We start from the raw sequence: 20,646 nt of genomic DNA, 5'->3' as shown, positions 1-20,646 counted from the left end.
GGGAACAGAGCATACACTACGCTGAAGCTACAAAGGGTGAAACTTTGCTGACCTTCACCTGTCCTGCCTCAGCCGGGCTGGCACAGAGGGCTGGGAATGAGGCCCCGCAGCTTTACTGGCAGCACTGCCCAGGCCCTGCCCGGCAGGCACTGACCCGGCTCGGGAGCTGTGCCCAGCAACAGCACAGCCCTGGACACCGCCTTCCCTGTCTCCCAGACCATGGCAGCCCCGGGGAAGCCTTGTCTGGAGGGTTCTCTGGGCAGCTGTCTGGTGAGTGGCTGTCTTGAGCCTACGCCCCCCACACACCCCTGCTTGGGCTGGCACCCAAGACACGGCCCTGGAGCTCTCCTGCTCCTGGCAGCTGCTCCTGCTCCCACCCAGCCCCAGCCTGGCAGAAAACCCCACTGCCCTGGTCCCGATCCTTCGCTGTGCACAGCCTGAGGGCAGGGAAAGGGCAGAGCAATAGCAACAGAATAAAACAAATCGAGGGAAAGGGTACCATGTGAATGTTCTGAAGGATCCTATATGCTCCAGCTGCTTTAACTGATTTTTCCTTCCTCTTTTGTGCTCAGAAGGTACAGCTGCTTCTCTCCTCAGCCACCCCTGCTATAGCTACTTCCATCCTTTTTCATACAGCTTACAGAGCCCTGGCCTGGCAGATCCTGCCAGGATCAGCTTGCTCCACATCTCTGTGTCCCTAAACATCTGACCAATACCTTTCCTACCTGAATATCCCACCTTCTTCCTCTCCCTCCCACATCACAGTGACCTCATCCACTGCTGTGCAGGAAGGCAGATTTCTCCTTTCTTTCCTCTGCTCCCTGCTCGAAGCAGAATCCCTCAGGTCAAGTTTCTTGTTTCCACACTGTAAAGGACTGCCTGGCACCTCCCCAGGTTATGTGAACCCATTTGACTGTATCCCTACGTTTCCTGGTGGGCTGGAAATACCTCCTGCCTCTGCATGTCTGCCCAAAATCTGTGGTGTCCATGCAGATTCCCACTGCAAGAAGGATTGCTCTGCCTCTGGCACTGGGAGCACCAGACTGAGGTTCAGAACTGACCATGATGTGCCAGGGAGCTTCCTGTTGGGGCATGTGGGACAACACCTGGCCAAGCCCTGTGGACTGGGGCTGTGCGTGTATAACAGGGCCCTGTGTGAGCACTGAAGTCCTGCCTTTGTGCCTTTGTAGTTTGTGGATGTAAATGAGATTATTTGGCCCCGTTTTTCCTGTGAATCCTTATATGTTTGCAGGTGTCCCACTGCTGCGTTGAGCTGGAAGGCTTAGCAAAGAGGCCCCTGCAGCCAGGGTGTGTTGATGTTATCAGGTGTCAGAGATGCATTTCTCAATGTTTACACCTACTTGGAAGTTTCTGTCATTGTGATAAGGCCAAAGGGGTTTTTTTTTGGCTGGTGAGAGGCACTATAAACAAGGGGGCCCTCCAAAGATCACATGGTGGTTGAATCAATACCTTGAGCAAACAAAGCAGATGTGTTAATGGAGTCATCTCTGTCCTGATAACCTGCAATGGTTACCAGCCCAGCATCTTTAATACATTTACAGTAGCAAATCCATATTGCTGCCTGGATCTCAGGTATATGTTCTATGTCCTTACAAAGAGTAACTTCACAGGATCTGTTATGATTTGGAGTCCTCAGGGTCCCAGGAGGAATGGGGACCAGCCAGTCAGAGCTGTAACTTTGCCTCAGATCCTGTTTGCACTTTAATGCTCTTTTAATTCCTTGGTTTCAGCAAACTCCATGAACCAAGGATCCCATCACTCCCGTCCACCAGACTGACTCTGCTTTAGTAAATCATTACGTGTAGAGCACACAGATCAGTTCAGGCCGTTCTTAACAGCACCTCAGGGTTCATCACCATCACCTCCAACAGAATCATGAAGTTCTGAAAGGTTCTTTGGAGACTGAGGGTCCAGGACAGGCACACCCAAACACCACTGACCCCGGTGGGGACCCAGGCATCGCTTCATCTCTTGGGTTTAGCCTGAGCAGCTCTGTGTTCCTCTGAACAGGCTGAGGTTTAAATGCCGGGAATGTGCACACCCCAATGTCAGACTCCAGCTCCTGGCAGGTTTAGGATTGGGAATCTGAAGCTCTTCAAGCCTGCTGTCAGGGGCAATGGGAAACTCGTGTGCATGAAAAACACGCAGACCTCGAGTCTTTTTGTAGATTTTAACGTTTTCTTCAAGATTTTAATGTTGAAAGCTGGGCACTCATAAACGCCCCGGCCGTGCAGCTGACCCACGGGTGACGGCGGTCCCACGGAGCCGTGACCATCGCCCACCACACGGCCACAAGCCCCCAGCCCCATTTCGCCTCACCGTGACGTCACGGGGCGTGGTTACCATGGAGACGTTACGGTGGGCGGGCTCTCTTCCGTGACGTCACCCGCGGCCGTCGGCCGCGCCCCCCGGCGGCGTCACGCGCGCGCGGCAGGTTCGGCGCGCGGCCCGGCGGTGACACCGTCACCATCCTCACCTTCCTCACCCTCACCTTCCTCACCCTCACCTTCCTCACCCTCATCCTCGCCGCCATGGCGGGCGGCCCGCAGGAGAACACCCTGCTGCACCTGTTCGCCGGGGGGTGAGTGCGGGGCACCGGGACGGGGCCGGGCCGGGGACCCCACTGTGCCCGCGGCACGGACACGGGCTCGGGCTCGGGCAGGAGGCGAGCGGGGCCTTTCCCGGCCGCCGTTCCTAAAGCCCGGGCAGGCCGGGCACGGGGCGCTCACAGCCGTGGCCGCACTGTCGCGACATGTGGCGATGTTCGGCGGCAGGCCCGGTGAATGACCCGCTGTCCGTGCGGCCCTCCTGCCCAGCCGAGCCGAGCCGCGGGATGTCACCCCGAATCCCTGTCCCCACAGCGGGCTTGGGCTTTGTGAGGGCCCGCAGCTCGGTCCTGCGGAGGAAGGTGAGCTTTGCTCAGCACCTCCATAATCCACCCGCTGGGAGACAGCGGGGCGGTGACTGAATCCCTCATCCCTGGGATTCCAGCGAAACGCAGGAGCTCCAAGAAGGGAAAAGGATTGGGGGGAAAGAGGGTTCGCGAAGGTCCTGGTACTTGTGGCATGGCAGGCCGCTCCTGTCCTGCTCTTGCTTCAAGGACTTGTAAGCTATTGGTTTTGTTGTGTTAAAAGCCAAAAGTAACAGCCCTAACCTGCAAACCGCCAACCAGAAACCCTTTGAAAATTAACTTATTGCAGTTATTTTAATAGAAGTCGAGTAAGATAATTTTATGGTATAAATTAAGTTTTAATCATCCCTTGTGTAGATTAAGTGCGTTTTTGGCCCTGTCAGAAATATTTTAATTTTTTAACAGCTTAAATTATCTAAGCAATAGAATATTCTATAGTGCTTGTCAGCTGACGAGTTAGGAAGCCAGCATGAAACCTGTTGTTAATTTAAAACTAATAGCAGACCATTGGTTTTTCTGTTGCTTAACAGGATACTTAAGTGTCCTCTGACATGTCCCTGGAGCAATAGGTTTATTTAATATAATATTAAACCGAACAAAGCTTAAGTTTTGCAGAGACACTGCCCTTCTGCTGGCTTGAATACTCTGCACTACGTCCTCTCTCCCCCCTGCCTCCCCCACTTGCATCAGAGCAGCACCTGGAGCCTGGGACAGACGCTGGACTGGAGTGTACACATGGAATTTGTTTGGATAGTAACAGCACCTATCCAGAGCTCTTGGTGTCCTCTTGTAACTCCTCAGACTATAAATAAATAAGAATTTTAAACTCATCAGTGTTTTAATCTAGTACTGGGTGGTCAGCATCTTCCTTAGTGATTTATTGTACCCTCTGCCTTCTGCAAGGATCCCAGTAAACATCTTCTGCAGGAAGTCACCAGGTCCTGTCTGCCTTTGAGAGAGCTTGCAGGGAAAGAAGGGAAATACATCAGGGAATGTCCCCCTGACCTCTCTGTTAGGGTAAGGCTGGTTTGGTTCAGAAGCAGTGATGAAAATACAGCACAGAGAAAAGAGATGCCCTTTTAGGGTAAATGGGCCTTTAAAGGGTCATTGCTGGACCTGTGTCTGGTTCTGTATTCTTGTTATTTAAAGAGACACAGGAAAGTGCCATCATTTCTCCCGCTGTGATGCTACAGAGAGGAAAATGAGACAGCAGATGTAGTCTTCTCCTGCACCAGCCAGTGCTGAAGTGTTTGATGCAGTGTCCATCCCCTGCCATCCAGTTTATTTCAGAGCTTCCCCAGTTGGAGGCCCTGACGTTCCCTGTCCTGTGTGTGTACAGATGTCCTAATGCTGTTGCTTGCTTTTCAAGTGAGAAATGCACTTCTTGGGGCTCACTGGGTAGAACAAAAAATGGAGCATCAGTTTCAAACTGGTGCCCAAGCTCTAAAGTGCCTTTCTCTATGTGTAAGAAATATTGTGGGAAATAGGTGATGTGTTTGGAGGCAGGCTGGAAATCCAAATCCTGGTAGATCTGAGGCTCTGCTGTGTCTGCTTTAAGCATTTTGGTTTTTAGTAGTAGTAGTGGTGGTAGAGGATGCCTGCTCAATGAAGGCTAATTAAAGGAGTTCAGCTGTGACAATATTTTGCTGCATCTGTTACATCCCAGAGGAGTTTTAGAAAGAATTGTTGGTGTGTTAGTGCTGGAATAATAGTCTCCATTGAGGTTCTTCCTCAGACCTTCAAATACCTTTAGCTTTGCGCTTTATTTCACAGAACTCTGTTGTAATAAATGGGTTGTACTGTGACATAAAGCTGTTTGCAGGACCAGGACCTCAGATAAAATCACCCATCCAGCAGAAGAAAATGTTGGAAGCTCAGAATATGTCATGTAAGATGCCATCCTTTGTTCAATTGTAAAGTGGTTTTTGCAGAGAAAGTAAAAGGAACCCATTCACTTGAAATAATTTTGATAGAGGCATTATTGGTATTATGATGGTTTTCTGGGAAGGTGGGGATGGGCTGTGGTGTCAGATTAAAAAGTAATTCATATCTTTGTGTTTGCACAAAGCAGGCAGGCCAGCCTTAGATAGTATTAGTGCCAGAATAGAATGTTTAGCACTTCAGAGGCTGGGAGTGATGAAATGCATTTGAATGTTGCAAAGTGCTGTCCAGTTGTTGAAAGAGATGGTTTCGTATTAACCAGGTTATTCGGGCAGACAGACTCATTGGCCCTTTAGTTTCTGTTAGTTCCTTTTCAGGCTTCCAGTAGCACCAGCAAACCAAAGAGTTCTCTTGGTGTTTTGATGGGAACATGGCTGTGAGGGCTGGGAAGGATTCAGAAGCAGCAGAGACAATGATGCCTGACTTGCACGACAGATACAAGCGTGTTTACAAGTCAGGGTTCCTGTTTCCCTGCTGAAGTCAGTGCAGTTGTTGCTTGTTTTTGTTTGGAAAAGCTGCTGCAGCAGAGGTTACTCCATGTTGTCTTTCCAGCTGGAGGAATGCTGGTTACTACAGAGATTTCCTAAGAAGTGGTAGTGTTAAACAATGTGCTGATGCTGACAAGCAATTTGAGAAATAATGTTTCCATTTGTAAAATGGAGAGAAGCAGTGTTCACCTGAAGGTGTGTGTGTGGTGCAGGACGAGGAGTTGGTGCTGGGATTGACTGTCTCACCCTCCTCCTAGTTTAGGTTCCTGTGCATTCCCTACCTCATTAACAGTGTAGCAGCTCAAGGAATACAGGAAATGCTTACAGGAATACCTATACCTGATAACAACATGATTAGGTGGATATTGAATGAATGATTAATAACATTAAAGCATTAGGAACAGTCTGTATTGTTCTGATACTCGGTTTCCTTTGGCATCTGAGAATGCAGCAGCTTGTTTTGTTGACAGTCTGGACAATGCAGTAATGAAATATCAAAGGTAGAACCTGCTTTGCTCTTTCTGCTGTGCATGTCATGCTAGAGCATGTGGCATGTTTTAGAAAATAAGAATAATTTCAAATACACAGCAAAATGTGTCAGGCTGGTTATAAGCTGTGATTGCTCTAACCAGGCAGCTCCATCATCTTTGTGATCTTGGTGAAGTCAGTGGTACTCTACTGCAAGATCTTTGTTCTGCAGGACTTCCTTTAACATTCAACATTGGCTTGATATTTGTATTAAGAATATTGCTCAGTGATTAAATCTAAGACTGATGAAGTAAGTCCTAATTAAGATTCTTGGCATCTATATCAATTGTGTTAGTGAGTGCTGAGAGTTTATTTCAAGCGCAGGTCTTTGGTACTTCGGGGGTGGACTTTGTAAAGATAGAAATCTTGGCAGCAAGAGAAAAGTGGAAATTGGATTTTGATATGTGCGTCCTCTGCATGTTTTTTAAACAATGTTCTCTTTATGGAAGTAAATTGTTTTTCTGCAGCTGTTAATAGAGAAAGTACATTATGTATCTCCATGGATCACCATGTTTGACCTGTTGAAAATACTCTGCCATGGTGTTTTGTTTCCAGGGAGGTTTCTATCCTTTTCCCTAAAGACAGATACAGGCATTGTTTCAGGATTTTTGCAAGAGGCTTGTGCAGTAAACGCTGCTTAACATCTCTGGAACTGTTGTTCTGCACTGATGCAGCAAAAAAACCCTGACTCACAGGATGAAGGCTTGGAGATTTTGCCTTGATTGCAGCTCACGATTTTCCCAAATCAAATTTATCCTGCTGCATACCCCTGAATCTTTCAGGGTGTATGGCTGTTGACATAGCTGAGGTTGTTTTTCCTTTTTTCCCAGATGTAGGCATTTGGAACACTCTAGGAATACAAAGTGTTTCTTTTGTGCACAGTGTGTTGTTTTTCAGGCATCTTCCCAGGGGATGATGTGTGGAATTCCCATGCGAAGGAAAATCATCTCATCTGAAAAAACTGCCCAATACATCAAAGTCCTTACTTGAACTATCTGCAGTGTATTTATATTTGGGACATAATGTGTGCACCCTGGTGACACTCTGAGAGTTGCTGTTAGATAATGTTTTTTTCTTGGATGTCGCACTGACAACATAAACTCTGAGCTGTTAAAACTGGTGTTGCAGATACTAACTCATCATGCAGGGTATCAAAGGGTTACATATGCATTAGCAGAAGTACTTAAAGGCTGCATAAATCAACTGGATTATCAGACTAAAAGGATGAAAGGCAAGGAGTGGGCTAGGAAGGCAAGAAGACAGCTGATGTGGGAGAGAATATGCCAGAGAGGCTAAAAAACTGTAGGGCAAGGAGTCACTAGACTGAGCAGCTGGTAGTTCAGAAATAGAAAATAGAGTTTCAGTGCTCTGAATTTATGAATTGTTACTGTCAAAGTATTGTTTTAATGTGAAATAAATGGGGACTGAAGACTGAATACACAGTAGTGGAGCATTGGTATATAAATGAATTGGGAATTAAGGCAATCAAATTACCTTCATGAAGTTCCCCCAGACTTGCAGTTGCTCTGGAGTGCATTGATTAGTCAGGAGTTAATTGCACATATGTGTGTCTGTGCTGGATAGACACAGTTGGAAAGGCAGCAGGGGGGGGACTCTCAAAACACTTTCTGTTCCAAGCAATGTCTGAGTTCTGGGAACAGGAAAGGTTTTGCTGGAGAAACCATTCCTGACAGGCCTTTTCCCGATACGTGAGCAATGTGAGATGTATCTGACTAAAGAGAGAAGGTGGAGCTGAAACCATGTCCTCCCAAGCCGTATGGACCCACAGAGGGCTCAGCTCCAAGCCTAGCTTCAGTACACAAAATAATCAGAGGCCTGATAAGGTCTTTGAGCACTAGCATTTTTGAGCCAAATGACACAATTTCAGCTTCTTTATACTGAGTTTCATGATCAACTCAGTGACTTCAGTCAACACTCAAAAGCATAAGTGCTTACAAAGGGATGAAGGTGAAGTTTTTTCTTATAGTATCTGTCGTTGTGGATGTGTGGATCGTCCCTAGTTTAGTTTTCTATCCCTTTCAGCAAGGAAGAGGAATGAGCAAGGATTTACTCACTGAACAATGCTGTTGAATCATATTGCCAGTTTCCATGAAAGCAGTTTCTTCTGGTGGATGCATTTGCATTTGAAAAGCCCAGTTTGGGGTCATACTTGGACAGAACCTTGCAGAACATGAAAGCTGTGGTGAGGAAGTTGTGTTCCCTGGCCATGAGGTCTGGGGTGTTCTTTGGAGCTGTATAAAGCCTTGATTTCTGTGGTTGCACAGCCTGGGTGGCCACGCTGTTAATGCAAGTGTGGGGACTTTGGGGCTTTGGCACAGAATGGCGTCTGTTCATATAAAATACACTGGTGCAGCAGGCAAAATAAGCTGCACTGGATAAAGCATTCATGAGCTGGCGTGCATCTACAGCTTGGATCTTTTTGTCATTCTTTTATTGCCCTTTCCCTTGTGTTTAAAAAAAGATTCTCCTAGTAAGGTAGTTATGTCTGGAAGGGGCTTTAGAAAATACGCACTAATACCTTCTTTAATGTCCTGTGGATCTCTGCTCCCAAATTAGTGCATGCAGTGTTCTTTAGCAAGCAGTATGGGTTTTTATACACAAGAAAAAGGGTATGGTTACTTCTTTTAATTCATCTCCCTTTCATAGAAAACTACTAAAATTGCAATTTCACATGAACATCAAAGAGATTTAAGTTCTTGACCCCTGGTGTTTTTTAAGGAAAATTGTAAATACAGGTTTCTGAAGCAATCACATGCTTCGACACTTGTGCAAACAAAGAAAATATTTCCTAGTCAGTTTAGCTGTAGTAAATGCCCTTGCAAAAACCCCAAAGTACTTAGTTAAGTCTTCCTAAATCCCAGTGTGTTTGAATAATAAGATGTAGATACAGTACCTTTTAGCCAACCTCAGCATTATGTTTAATTGTGAAGTTTGCCAGAAGGAACATTCAGTTACCTAAGAGGAACAGCAGCAGAGAGAGAAATAGTTTAACCAGTCACTTTCCAGACCACTGATAAAAATTAAAACTAGGACTCATACACTTTATATTCTTGGCCCAATATGCTTTTTTTGAGGCTCAGTCTGATGGTACTAAGATGAATAGATGCCTATTATAGGATCATGTGTGTGTAATATTTCATTTTTGTCCTTCTGTTATCAGAGTATGGGAGGTCTGTTCTTTAGGAGCCTTTCTGCCCTGTTATTCTCTTTGCCAACCCTCCCTCTCATCCTTGTTGCTTCCTTCCCTCCTTCCCCCCTAAAAAAGTTGATATCCATTGTTTAAGAGTGCCTAGCTTAGTGTACTTTTGATATTTGCTACTTCTGAAGACAGTTCTTTAATCATAAGTACCAAAATGGTGAAGAATTATACTGCTTTTTTCATTCTGTAGTGTCTCAATCCCCAGTGGCTCGTTCACATCTGGCAGCTTCCTGCTTCCCATAAGAAAAATCCATCCAAGGCTATGTCTGTTTTGGGACAACAACCTCGAAACATGGATGCCATGGAAGTTTTTACAGGCAGAATTCCAAGTCGTGGTAGACCATGGGACCAGTCTCATGGTCAGTCAGGGATTTTTTGTTAGTATTGGTGTCACCTTTGTGTTTACCGATCTCATCACTACCCATGGCCACTCTGAGTCCTTCCCCCAGGGCATGGGAACAGTCTCCCTTGCCCAGTGCCAAACCTGCCTGTTTCCTGATGACTTGTCCACAGTGAGGAAAAACTGGAGACAAGTCTTCAGACTTTATTTCTATGCTGTGCTGTGCTTCTACACATCTGTGCAGCAATGTTTGTCACACTCTGTCCGCTGTTTGAATTGTACTTTGCAGGTGTGGAGGAACAATTGGAGCCATCTTTACGTGTCCCTTAGAGGTGATAAAGACGAGGCTTCAATCTTCAAAACTGGCCTTCAGGACTGTCTACTACCCCCAGGTGCAGCTGGGGACCATCAGTGGGGAAGGAATGGTCAGGCCAACGTCTGTATCCCCTGGGCTCTTCAGTGTTCTCAAGTGAGTGCTGCTCCTCCTCTCATTCACTATTCCTTGACACACTGATCAGAGTTTCACTTCACTAAAATATGGTGTCTAGTGGGCGTCCTGGGGGCTTTTATCATCTCGGCTGTAGCTGACTTACTGAGCTCTCCTCTGCTATTAGATGTTGTCTTTGCTGATTATTATTATGCATCAGTCCTGTCTGTACCTGTCTTAGTCTCTGTTAAAAGCCTTGAGTGGTTCAGACTGCAGTGTTTGATGCTCTAGCTGCTCCCTTTCAGATGTGTGTTCATAAGGAAGAGGAAATGTGAAATTATCTAACATCTGCTCAATAGTTCTACCAGCAACTATGACAATCTCAGCTACTGTATTTTAATACCAAAGCACCATCGACTTACGGTCAGACCTCCTGCGGAAGGATTGAGTTTGTTTGGCTGCTTGGGCACCCCAGGGTGATGCAGAGGTCCTGCTGAGATCAGGTGGCAGGAGTGCCAAGGAAAATACCGACCAGCAGTGCAAGTTGAATGATTTTATGTAAGGCCAGCACGCCTGGCAGACTGCTTAGGGAGAAGCTGCACAGTTATATAACGCTGGAGTGCTAATTCAAATTCTCTGCAGAGTTCTCTGGCTGGAGTCATTCTGGGACTTGAGTTTCTGTATTGTAAACAGCCTGCTTTCCCCTGCCAAACATTTCTTTGTCTACTCAGAGGTGAGTCTAGAGCAATTCGTGACTGAATGCATAAGGCAGTGCCAGTTTGATTTTAATTTCCTTTCCTTTGCTATCTTTTCACCTTGCAGCATAGGACTTTAGGCAGCTGTAACTAATGAAAGTAGTAACTTTTAAGGCAAAAAGATCTTAATTCATCCTCTGGGCCCATCTTTTTCTGGGGTTGTCTTTTTTTTTTTTTTAGGGAGAGAGAAAATGGTTTAAAATGGGTCAGCCTTTTAATATATTTATTGAGCTCATTAAGTTTGGTGACTGGGATCTTGATTTCGTTTCACTTGAGGAATTGCTTAGCTGTATGTATTGCCAAGTTTTCAACCTGATTACTTTAGAGGGTTGAGAAGTGAGAGCAAAGTATTTCTGCTGTCATTCCCTTGCAGGCAGCATCTATGAAGAGCAGATAATGCTGTTGATTATGACCTGAGAAAATACAAATGTGGGAAGAAAGAAGTGAAGTTCGGTCCCTTGCTTTCACACTTTCATCCCTTTCTCAGTCCTCATCATTGTCAAACTGAACATGACTTGGACCTCACGGTTTGGGAAAATTGTATGGCTAAGGAAGGAGCCATCAGAGCTCTACCAATAAAATTGCTGTGTAAGAGTTAAAGGTGTTAAGTATGAAAGCCCCTTAACTGCTGTAAATAGAAAACAGGTACCCAGAGGGCAGGTTAAGTCTGCTGCTGATAGAAAGCACTTCAGAAGGACAGGCTGGTTTTGTCTAATGCATTTAAGATTCTGATGAGTTAGCCCAGCTGGAAGCTGCAGTCGTGACTGTTAAGTGACAAAGAACAAGTAGTTGGTGGATCTGTCTCCTTGGAAACACTCAGCCGTGGAGTTTAGACAAAAAGTTCAACTCTGCTGCAGAAAACAAAAGTGTTTCAGAAGCTCGTGTGTCTCCTCCTGCTTAATGAGGCTAGGTTTGAAATCTATGGGGAGCACTCTCAACAGTGCCAATGACCTAGAGAGCAAACTGTGAAAACCTGGCAGTTCCAGTGGGTGCAGTGATCTACCCACGGAGCCCGGAGCCATCCGGAATTTCTTGCATGGTTTTCCCGTGGTGAGCTCAGTTAAGAGAGCTGCTGCACTCACACCATTTGTAGTATGATTGCCACATTCAGCTTTCTAAAAAGCACATCCCTAGGTAATTGTGAAAGGAAAAAGGATTTCTTTTTTCATGTCTCTGTACAGAACTGTACAGGAAGCAAACTTCTGAATTGCTTAGATACAGAAAACACTAAAAATACTCTTTGTTCATCAGGCTGAACTATTACTGAATTCTCCACAAAACTTTAATTCAATTCCTGACAGCTTTCAAAGAATGGAAATTATAACCTTGTGCCATTGGACACTCGTTTGCCTGTAAAGCACTGAATTTTATGGTACAGTGTCTTTTACTCAGTGTATAATTCTACTTATTTTGTAGTATATTATGTAGATTAAAATCTAGGAGCTTCACAAGTCATACTCTGATTTTGTGTAGTTCTTTTGGCTCTCTGCCCCACTTAACAAGAAACTAACTTTTAACCCAAATACTATCTTCTCCTTCCCTGTTTGTTTTTTATTTTAAGGTCAATTCTGGAAAAAGAAGGACCAAGGTCACTCTTCCGAGGGCTGGGCCCAAACTTGGTTGGAGTTGCACCATCAAGGTAAATAGTTAAACTCTTGCTAAAAGACACATTTAAGGTGCCAACACAAATGTTACAGTACAGTTGTGATTCAAAATAATAGGCCATGAAGTTATCCCATCTGTAAACTTTGTGCCTGTATTCTGCTCAGTGTACACACCAAGAGATACTGATAAAAATCTGGTTGACGCTTTTTAACACTGGAAGGTGCAGAGCAAATAAGGCACTTAAATGCCAAGTATACTTAAGTTCCAAGTCCTTGCAAGAGCCACTTCTGTGCTTGAAAAGGAAGAGGTAGTGCAGCAAAGTCTGTAGGGTTAATAATTGCATTATTTTAATGTCCTGCTTCCATGAGCACATACCAGTGCCTGCCTAGCAGTGAGTGGGAGCTGCATGCCAGGGGAGAGGAGTAGCTCTCTGGGCCTTGCTTGCCTAAATTCCTCTCAAATGAAAAACTGCAGCTGAGGGAGAAGGAGTCTCATTGCTGCCACACAACCCCAAAAGGGGTGTGTGTCCCTCTTCTAGCAGCAAAAAAGTTTGTTTGCATTTGGAAGTCTTACAACACCTATATGGTCTCTCCCTGTGACTGTCCTGTTCTTGGCAGGGCTGAAGATATTTCTGTCTAGGAAATGATAAAACTCGTTAGCAGTCAAGATATTGGCAGATGTTCTCTGCCTGAAACTGAACCAGTTAGAAAGGAGCCTGAAAAGTGATGAACTCCCTCTCTGGCCTCTTGCCTAGTAGGTGGGATGTCCCCCCCAGCAGCAGGGAATCCTGTTTCTGTACAGGTAACCTTTGCAGCAGGGCTCTGAATCCAGGACTCTGCTTTTCCATGCAACTCACTCATGCTGTCTGTTGTGTTCCTTCAGATTCTTCCATAAGGTATTTCATGGAAATTCTCAGATTGTAGCCCCCACTATCCACCTTTTTCTAGCAGTTCACTTCAGGGAGCTGCGAGCTGAACGTACTTGGCTCAGACAGCTCCTTACTCAGCAGGTTGACTGCTGTAGATCAGCTCAGCTGCCTCCATTCCTGTGCATTTTGTAGGGATTTAAGGTGTATAAAACTCGAATTTCAGTCTTATAGCAGGAAGTGCTGCTAATGCAGTTAGAGTGCTGAACAAATGTATGGAAAACACGGGCTCCAGGTGGGAAAGTGACCTTCCCAAAGTGTGTATAATGCCAGTGCAAGGGTAGGTGTCTGATCTAACTTGCTTTGTCTGCAATACCATGCTGCCTCCCATAGCAAAATATTCCTACCCTGTGGGTGTCAAGTCAAACTGTCGCGCTGTAATGTAAGGGAAGAAAGAAAACAAAAAGCCCTATGCCCTTGTAGATGGAAGTAGTCATGTGGAGGCCCCTTCAGAGAAAGTTTTGGCTTTCAGGGGGCAGGGTGAAGAGCAGTAACTGTCTAATTTGGCATTGTCTGTATTACATTGCTTTTCTTCTTCTTTTCCCCACAGAGCTGTCTATTTTGCATGCTACTCCAAAGCCAAAGAGCAGTTTAACAGCATGTTTGTGCCCAACAGCAACATTGTGCACGTCTGTTCGGCAGGTTCTGCTGGTAAGTGTTTGTAATTCCTCCTCCCCCTGGTCTGCAGCACTGGCCCAGTGTGCAGCCAGAGCAGGCAATGTGTGCACTGGTACCTGAGATGGTGGCTCTGAGATGCACTTTGTACCTGAAAGGATTTATGCCAAGCTGTTGCTGCTACAAGACTTCTTCCAACCCTCTCAATAGTTGGGAAATAATTAGAATGGCTCATATGGCAGGGACCGGGCTGCCTGTCTGTGCAGGACCTGGGCTAACACACCAGTCCTGGCTGATGTCTCTGGTTAATTGTGGTTTATAAACAAGAACAAAGGCCAGTGGTGGCAGGTGCTGAATATGTGCACTTAATCTGAGTGGTATATGCCAAAAAACAGGAGTTTGCTGGCTCCTATCTGGCCTTGTCTACAGAGGAGCTGTTTTTCTGTTCAGCACGGAAATATTTCTAGATTGTTGTTTATTAATCTGGGATGTTTTTTCCAACTGCAATGCTCTGGTCATGTCTCTTAATGCAAGGAAAAAATATTAGTAAACACCATTAAACTTCTGATACTGCTTTTGCCAAATTGTTTCAGGAGGCTGTATTTTTCCTACCAGGCTGGGAAAAATAGTTTGTTCTTGTCGGAAAAATACTGCAGAAGAGCTCTCCTAATTCAATCATCAGTCACGAAAGTGGTCACTAAAAATAATCGTTCCCAAAGTAAGCCCTTAATTAGGGGTGGGTTCTGTTAATGAGCGGCTCAATGGCACCACCTACAGCCCTGGGGAACACGAGTCCAGTGCAGGTTTGTGTCCCCACGGGTTTCCTTTGAGCTGGAATTCCAAAACCAGTCAGTAAGGAAGGCATCTTGTCTGCAACAGCCTTTAGGAACATGACACACATATTAAAATAGGTGCAAAAAGGAAGAACCCATGGATTGGTGCCTCCTGAATTTTAAAATGAAGTTGGAAGCTGTGCACCTGTGTGGCTGTTGACACCTCTGGCTAGAGCTGGTGATAGAACTGTCTCGCTGCACAGGGAGTAAGGTTCATACAATGGCCTGGATTCAGCTGTACTTCTGGTCTTGTTTTCTTCAGCCTTTATCACAAATTCCCTGATGAACCCTATATGGATGGTGAAGACAAGAATGCAGCTGGAACGGAAGTAAGTAACTGAGGGGGGGTAGTGGGTGCTATCGAGTGGCTACAGGAGCCTCTGGAAAACTGAACTGTTGTGGTTTTACTCATGGCTCTTTGTGCTTTGGTAGATCTTGCCCAGTTTTTCCCTGACTCTCAGTTCCATCTTTCAAGCCACCTTGATTCTGTCTGGTCAGACTAAAGGTTCAGGTTCTGTGTGTCTTGCTTCAGTTTGATGCACAGAAACTATTGAGAAGGATGTGGGAGTTGCCTTGACTGCTGGGTTAGGTTCAGCCTCTGGTTTCACTGTAAATCTTTAGTTTAGCATAGCATTATTTTTCTCTCTGCTGCTTACAGAATCCTCTGTAGTTCTGGGGTTGATGATGAGGATAAATGTATTGAGGACTGAATAGAAGCTATGGAAGGGTCATGAGAGCTCATGTGGGAGGCTGAGCACGAGGGTGGAGTCTGTGTCCCTTTTGGCAGCATCACCTGTACAGATCCCAGATCAGGCAGGTGTGTTATTCAGGTAGCTGTAACAGAAAGGGTGCTGGCTTTAAATTGTGATGAAGACACAGCAGTTTATTTCATAAAACTTTCTAGAGGCCATAAGAATCTGCTGCAGTGGTTTAACATTCTTTTGCCTCCTTCACCATTGTGTTCCTGTTAACCACACCTCCTGAAGGCAGAGGGAATTTGACAGCAATCTCTTTCAGTTGAATGATTCACAGTCACTGGTGGATATCAAAGCAATAAGGGACTCTGCTAATAATGTGACTGCTTAGAATGGAAGTTCCTTCCTGCAAGGACATGCTAGGTCAGATAAAAAGGATCTTATAAGGCACAACAACTTTATAAATAATTTATAAGAGTTAATTCCAGCACTTTGCAGGGTGGCACCTTTGAACTGAGTGCTGCCTTTTAAAATGAAGGATCATTTCTCATGCAGCAGACTTCTGTCTCTTGGCCTGCTAAAGATGCTTTGTGTCAAACTGGTGATTCCATTTAAAGCCAATGTCTCTTCAGTGCTTATTGTCTTTTAAGGCCTTGGTGTGAGCTGTGACAGACTAGATTGAATTTGAGCTGAAGGAATTATGAGTATATATTAATGAAGTAGCAAAGCCAAGTGTGCACTCTTAGCATTGTAGTAGTCCTGCTCTGTGCAGCTTTCCTAGGAGAATTTTGGAGTAAAACTTAGAGAACCATTTCTGTAGTTATAAAAACTATTGAAAGCCATAACGGTTTTTTTTAACATTAATTCTTTTTCCTGGCTCATGATATGCTCTGTTCTGTTTGTTTTTTAGAGTGAGGGGCTCCAAACCAATGAATGCTTTGCAGTGTGCTAGATACGTTTACCAGACAGAAGGTATCCGTGGTTTCTATAGGGGCCTGACTGCCTCCTATGCAGGGATTTCTGAGACCATTATCTGCTTTGCTATTTATGAAAGTTTAAAAAAGCACTTAAAGGAAGTCCATCTGCCCCCTTCTTCTAACGGGACCGAAAGGAACTCGACAAGCTTCTTTGGACTGATGGTTGCTGCTGCTGTTTCCAAGGGCTGTGCCTCTTGTATTGCCTATCCTCATGGTATGTTAACCCTTCCATTTATGAGTGCAGTGCAACAGCTGTTGCCTGGAATCCAAGACAAATGATGGGCCTGGGGCTGTAAAACTCTTAGATGTTCAAAGGGCCAAATGCACATTGCTTTGGCTTCTGCACTGACATTTTCAGTATTGGTCCCACTATTCCTAGTTAGACATGTGATTGGTGATTGGGACTTGCTAGTTTAAAAACAACTCAAAAACCACCAAAAAATGGATTGCCTAATGTTTCTGTTCTTACTAGTAGCCTCAGCTGGGTAAGTACCCACAGCCTTTGGGATTCTGTGATCACTTTGTGGACTGAACGGTGTTAGTCTTTTTGGATAGATGTGAATGATGTGGTTGTGTAGAAAGGGCAGCATTGATTATGTGAGCATCAGTAAAGCATTTAGATCTGCAGTAGCTTCAATGAGCAAATCATTCATTTATTCCACATGAAAGAGAACTCCTCTTTAACTCTTCCTCTTGCCTGAAGGACAGTGTGTCCAGGGTTCCATGGCTGGAAGTACTGGCTGGCAGCTGGTACAGAAGGTTTTCATGTCCCTGGGGTTTGAACACAGGAACATTCCTGGTACTGGCACGTTTCTCCTTGGTAACTCTGGGCTCTGGTTCCCTGTTGTGCAGAGGTCATCCGGACACGGCTGCGAGAGGAAGGCACCAAGTACAAGACTTTCATCCAGACAGCTCGGCTGGTGGCACAGGAGGAGGGGTACCTGGCCTTCTACAGAGGACTCTTTGCCCAGCTCATCCGGCAGATACCAAACACAGCCATTGTCTTGTCCACCTACGAGCTAATTGTGTATCTCTTAGAAGACCACGCAAAGTAGCAGAGCCAAGGCTCCTCTTACAGACTGAAGACCAATTTTTTCATTGAACAAATAGTCCTTTAAGAGACTGGTGCAGGTGGCAGTGCTGGTGGGAAAACTACTAGTCTGTGACCACCTGTGGATATTTCCTTTTGGACTCATGCTTTCTAAAAGGTCTCAAGTCATTAACGTTAATAGTTAATTATAATTTTTTTTAACTTGATGATAATTAAACTGCTACTAAATTAAATTACATTATTTAATTTAATTATATGTTTGTCCTTTTCCTTAAGCACAGCCATATGTGGTCAACCTCATACTATCAAGTGATCTCTTGGACTGATGTTCATTAAAACTGTATTAAAACAGGAGAACTGGCTTGGACATTTGAAACTGTCTTCTTACCACTGGGTCATATTGCTTGTGAGCACTGTAATAGCCTAAGTGCCCAAATAAGTTTGAGAGTAGTTCTGGTTTTTTCAAGGTGCATCGTTCACTCCTGTGTGAACATCCTGGAGTGTTCAAGTAGGACAAACTTGTTTCTCTGTTTTGATGGTATGAACTATGCACACCAGTATCTCTTAGAAAAGCCATTTGCACTGGCAATAGGATCGTGGGAGGCTTTTAGGAAGAATGTAATTACAGTTGTGTGCATGCCTCTGTGCACTGGGGATACCTGGTTATGATACTGGGTATAAACACATCTGTCCTGACTTGGCTTTTAGACCTTGCTTTTGTGCAGGCCTGAGAGCATAAAGACAGTCAGTGACTGCAGCCTGGCTGCCCTGTGGAAATTCCATGAGAGAGAGATTTTCAACAGTTCTTATGATACAATTCTTACCTTTGAGATTAGTTCTTTCAAAAACATTAGAATATGCTTTCATTTTAATAGTCTTCACCCCACTTGTATTGCAGCAGCACCTTGTGATTAAAATGTGGCATATGAATTATTACTGACAGTGCAGGATAACATTTTAGCACTCACATGTAGGCTGGTGTTTTGCTTTGCCATACTCTGCCCTTCTGTTCATTAGTGTCATTTGCTTTGGCAGCTGAGGCAAACACGGCAGCATCTGAGGCCAGCTTCGGCCTTCCCTGCTAGTGACAACAACGAGCTCCTCATGATCTGAGCAGGTGCTGAGTCCTCGAGCATAAACAAGTGTTTCTGGACAGCTTTGACTTCAGGGACTGCTCACAGCAGAGATGCTGTGTGGGCTTGGGAGGAGCATGGGAAGCATTAGCAAACAGCCTGGTAGCGAGCAGGGCTGTCTTTGATCAGGTGAAGTTTTCAGGCTGGGATTTTGTTGCAGAAATAGGATGGGCTGGTAACTGGATTCAAACCTTCCCATTTGTTCCCAGTAGACCCCAGCTGATGACTGGTACCTGAGGTCATGTTTGACATCAGTGTGATGTAGGAGCTTAGTGCAAAGAGAGTAGAATGTGTGCGTACCTCATTATGAGGCAAAACTGCAAAAAATAACTGATTTCTATTATGTCTTGCTGGAAATAACTTATCACATTCCCCCTAAGCTAAAATAGGAAACAGTTGAGTAAAAATCGACATGGCTTTTTTTATGGAGATGATGAGAGGCAAAATCTTCAGTCTCTTTATAGGAGGCAAAACTGTCAAACAGTGTTGCTATTTTTGAGAAATAGGACACTTGTGCTGCTACTCTGAAACATTTTCTGAGATTTGCTTTTCTAAATTAGCATTCCTCTGTACTTCAGTGCACTAGCTCACTTCTAAAATGTTAGTCAAATGTGTAGACTGCTGATGTCTTCTGAGAATGAGGAGAAGGAACTCCAACCCTTTTGAGAAGTCTGGGACTTGGAAAGAGAGAAGGCAAGAGAAAGTGAACACATTTTTGTTCTGCCTAAATCTGATGGAAAATCATGTATTCTGCAGGATTTTTGGTTTTGTCCTTTAAGCTTTGCTACCAATCCTGACAGAGTTAGTCTTAATTTGATAAGGGGTTAATAAGCTATACCTGGAGACAATAGAGTTTCTGAATTAGTATAATTAAATCCTTTTTCCTTCCTCTCTCTAATAGAATTTTTAAAATTCACTAGCCCTTGATTCCTTAAACCCTGTAAAGAGTTACCATTTTTAGGTGACGCTCTGTGAGCAATCCCATTGATGTCACTGAGTATGGAATAAGCCTATTACCAGAGGGAAGAATTTGAAGTAGCTTTTTCCAAAACGATACCTGAATTTAAAAATAACCAAGCTTTCTCTGCTTGTGAAAGTTAATCTAAAAGAATTTTTCACTGTTCTTTCCTCCAGCTTCTTCAGAAAGTCATTTTCATGGAAGGTGGGTAAAGGCTTCATTACTTTGTAGCTTAATTATCAGTAAGGTGATGAAACTACGGTGCTATCTGAAGTGACCACAAAGATTCCATTAATTTTACCAGGACTGCATCCCATTCATAAATTAACAGTTGAATGGAAGTTACACACATACTGTTGCTGCAATATTATGAGCTACTCATGTTGGTTAATTTAGTTTTGGAAGTATTTCTGAGCCACTTGAGGATTTCCCAAATCCTTACACTGTAAGACTTAACTGCCTCCCTTTAGATATCTGTGGTTGCCTTGATAACCCTCAAAATATCCGCATTTGCTGGGAATTGTGTTCCATGCTTGTACTGTGATGGTGCCCCTTGCACAAGTTCCTCATTAGCTCCTCTACGGAGGAAACTTGTAAACAATGCACCTCTGGTTGCACTGATACTGCAGATGGAGCCGATAGGAAGGGAGGGACTTGTGTAGGAAAAACAGACCAGCTCTGCAGCACAAGTCCTGGAGGACACGCACAAGGTCTTGGTGTACCAAATGACTGGGTGGGTTGTTCTTCCTCCTTTCCCTATCATTTGGTTTCATTACACAATCCCTAAGTAATCGCACTAAACAATGGAAGAGAGATGGAAAAATTATACGCCTTTTTAATTGGTTAAGATGAAATATTCACTGTTACTCCGTAGAATTAATTTCCATGATCAAATCTGTACAGATGGAAATGGAACAGTGAAGAGCCCAACCGTAGTTAAGCTTACTCCCAGTACAAATATTTGTCTATGAAGAGCTTTTCCATTTATGCCTTTTAAAAAACATGATGCTGACAAAACTTGGAACTCCTGAATTTTAAGCAATTTTACTGCGCTGAGAGGTTTTTCTTTTGTTTTAATCACAAAAACAGCTACACAACTTGAGGCTGGGTCAGTCTCATATTTTGGAAAGATCTTAACCTCTTATTTTCGTGTAAAAGCACGGCACGACTGTCAAACGACCAGCTGCTTCACGTTCTGTGAGAACAGCAGATGCCACCTGTGC

At 44.5% G+C, this 20,646-nt stretch overlaps 1 protein-coding gene across 1 annotated transcript; it reads left to right on the top strand.

Annotated features, from left to right (window-relative positions):
- Positions 1–2,419: 2,419 nt before the first annotated feature.
- Positions 2,420–17,699, top strand: SLC25A33 (solute carrier family 25 member 33). Its single transcript, XM_032131779.1, has 7 exons — positions 2,420–2,602; positions 9,739–9,918; positions 12,193–12,270; positions 13,712–13,812; positions 14,872–14,938; positions 16,215–16,495; positions 17,134–17,699. The coding sequence occupies exons 1-7, from the start codon at positions 2,553–2,555 to the stop codon at positions 17,334–17,336; spliced, it is 960 nt and encodes a 319-aa protein (XP_031987670.1). The 5' UTR covers positions 2,420–2,552; the 3' UTR covers positions 17,337–17,699.
- The last annotated feature ends 2,947 nt before the right edge of the window (positions 17,700–20,646 follow it).

Source organism: Corvus moneduloides, chromosome 22, assembly GCF_009650955.1.
Source record: "Corvus moneduloides isolate bCorMon1 chromosome 22, bCorMon1.pri, whole genome shotgun sequence".
Taxonomy (NCBI): domain Eukaryota; kingdom Metazoa; phylum Chordata; class Aves; order Passeriformes; family Corvidae; genus Corvus; species Corvus moneduloides.
Note: the sequence above shows the minus strand (reverse complement) of the source record. Positions and strands in the feature narration are given on the sequence as shown.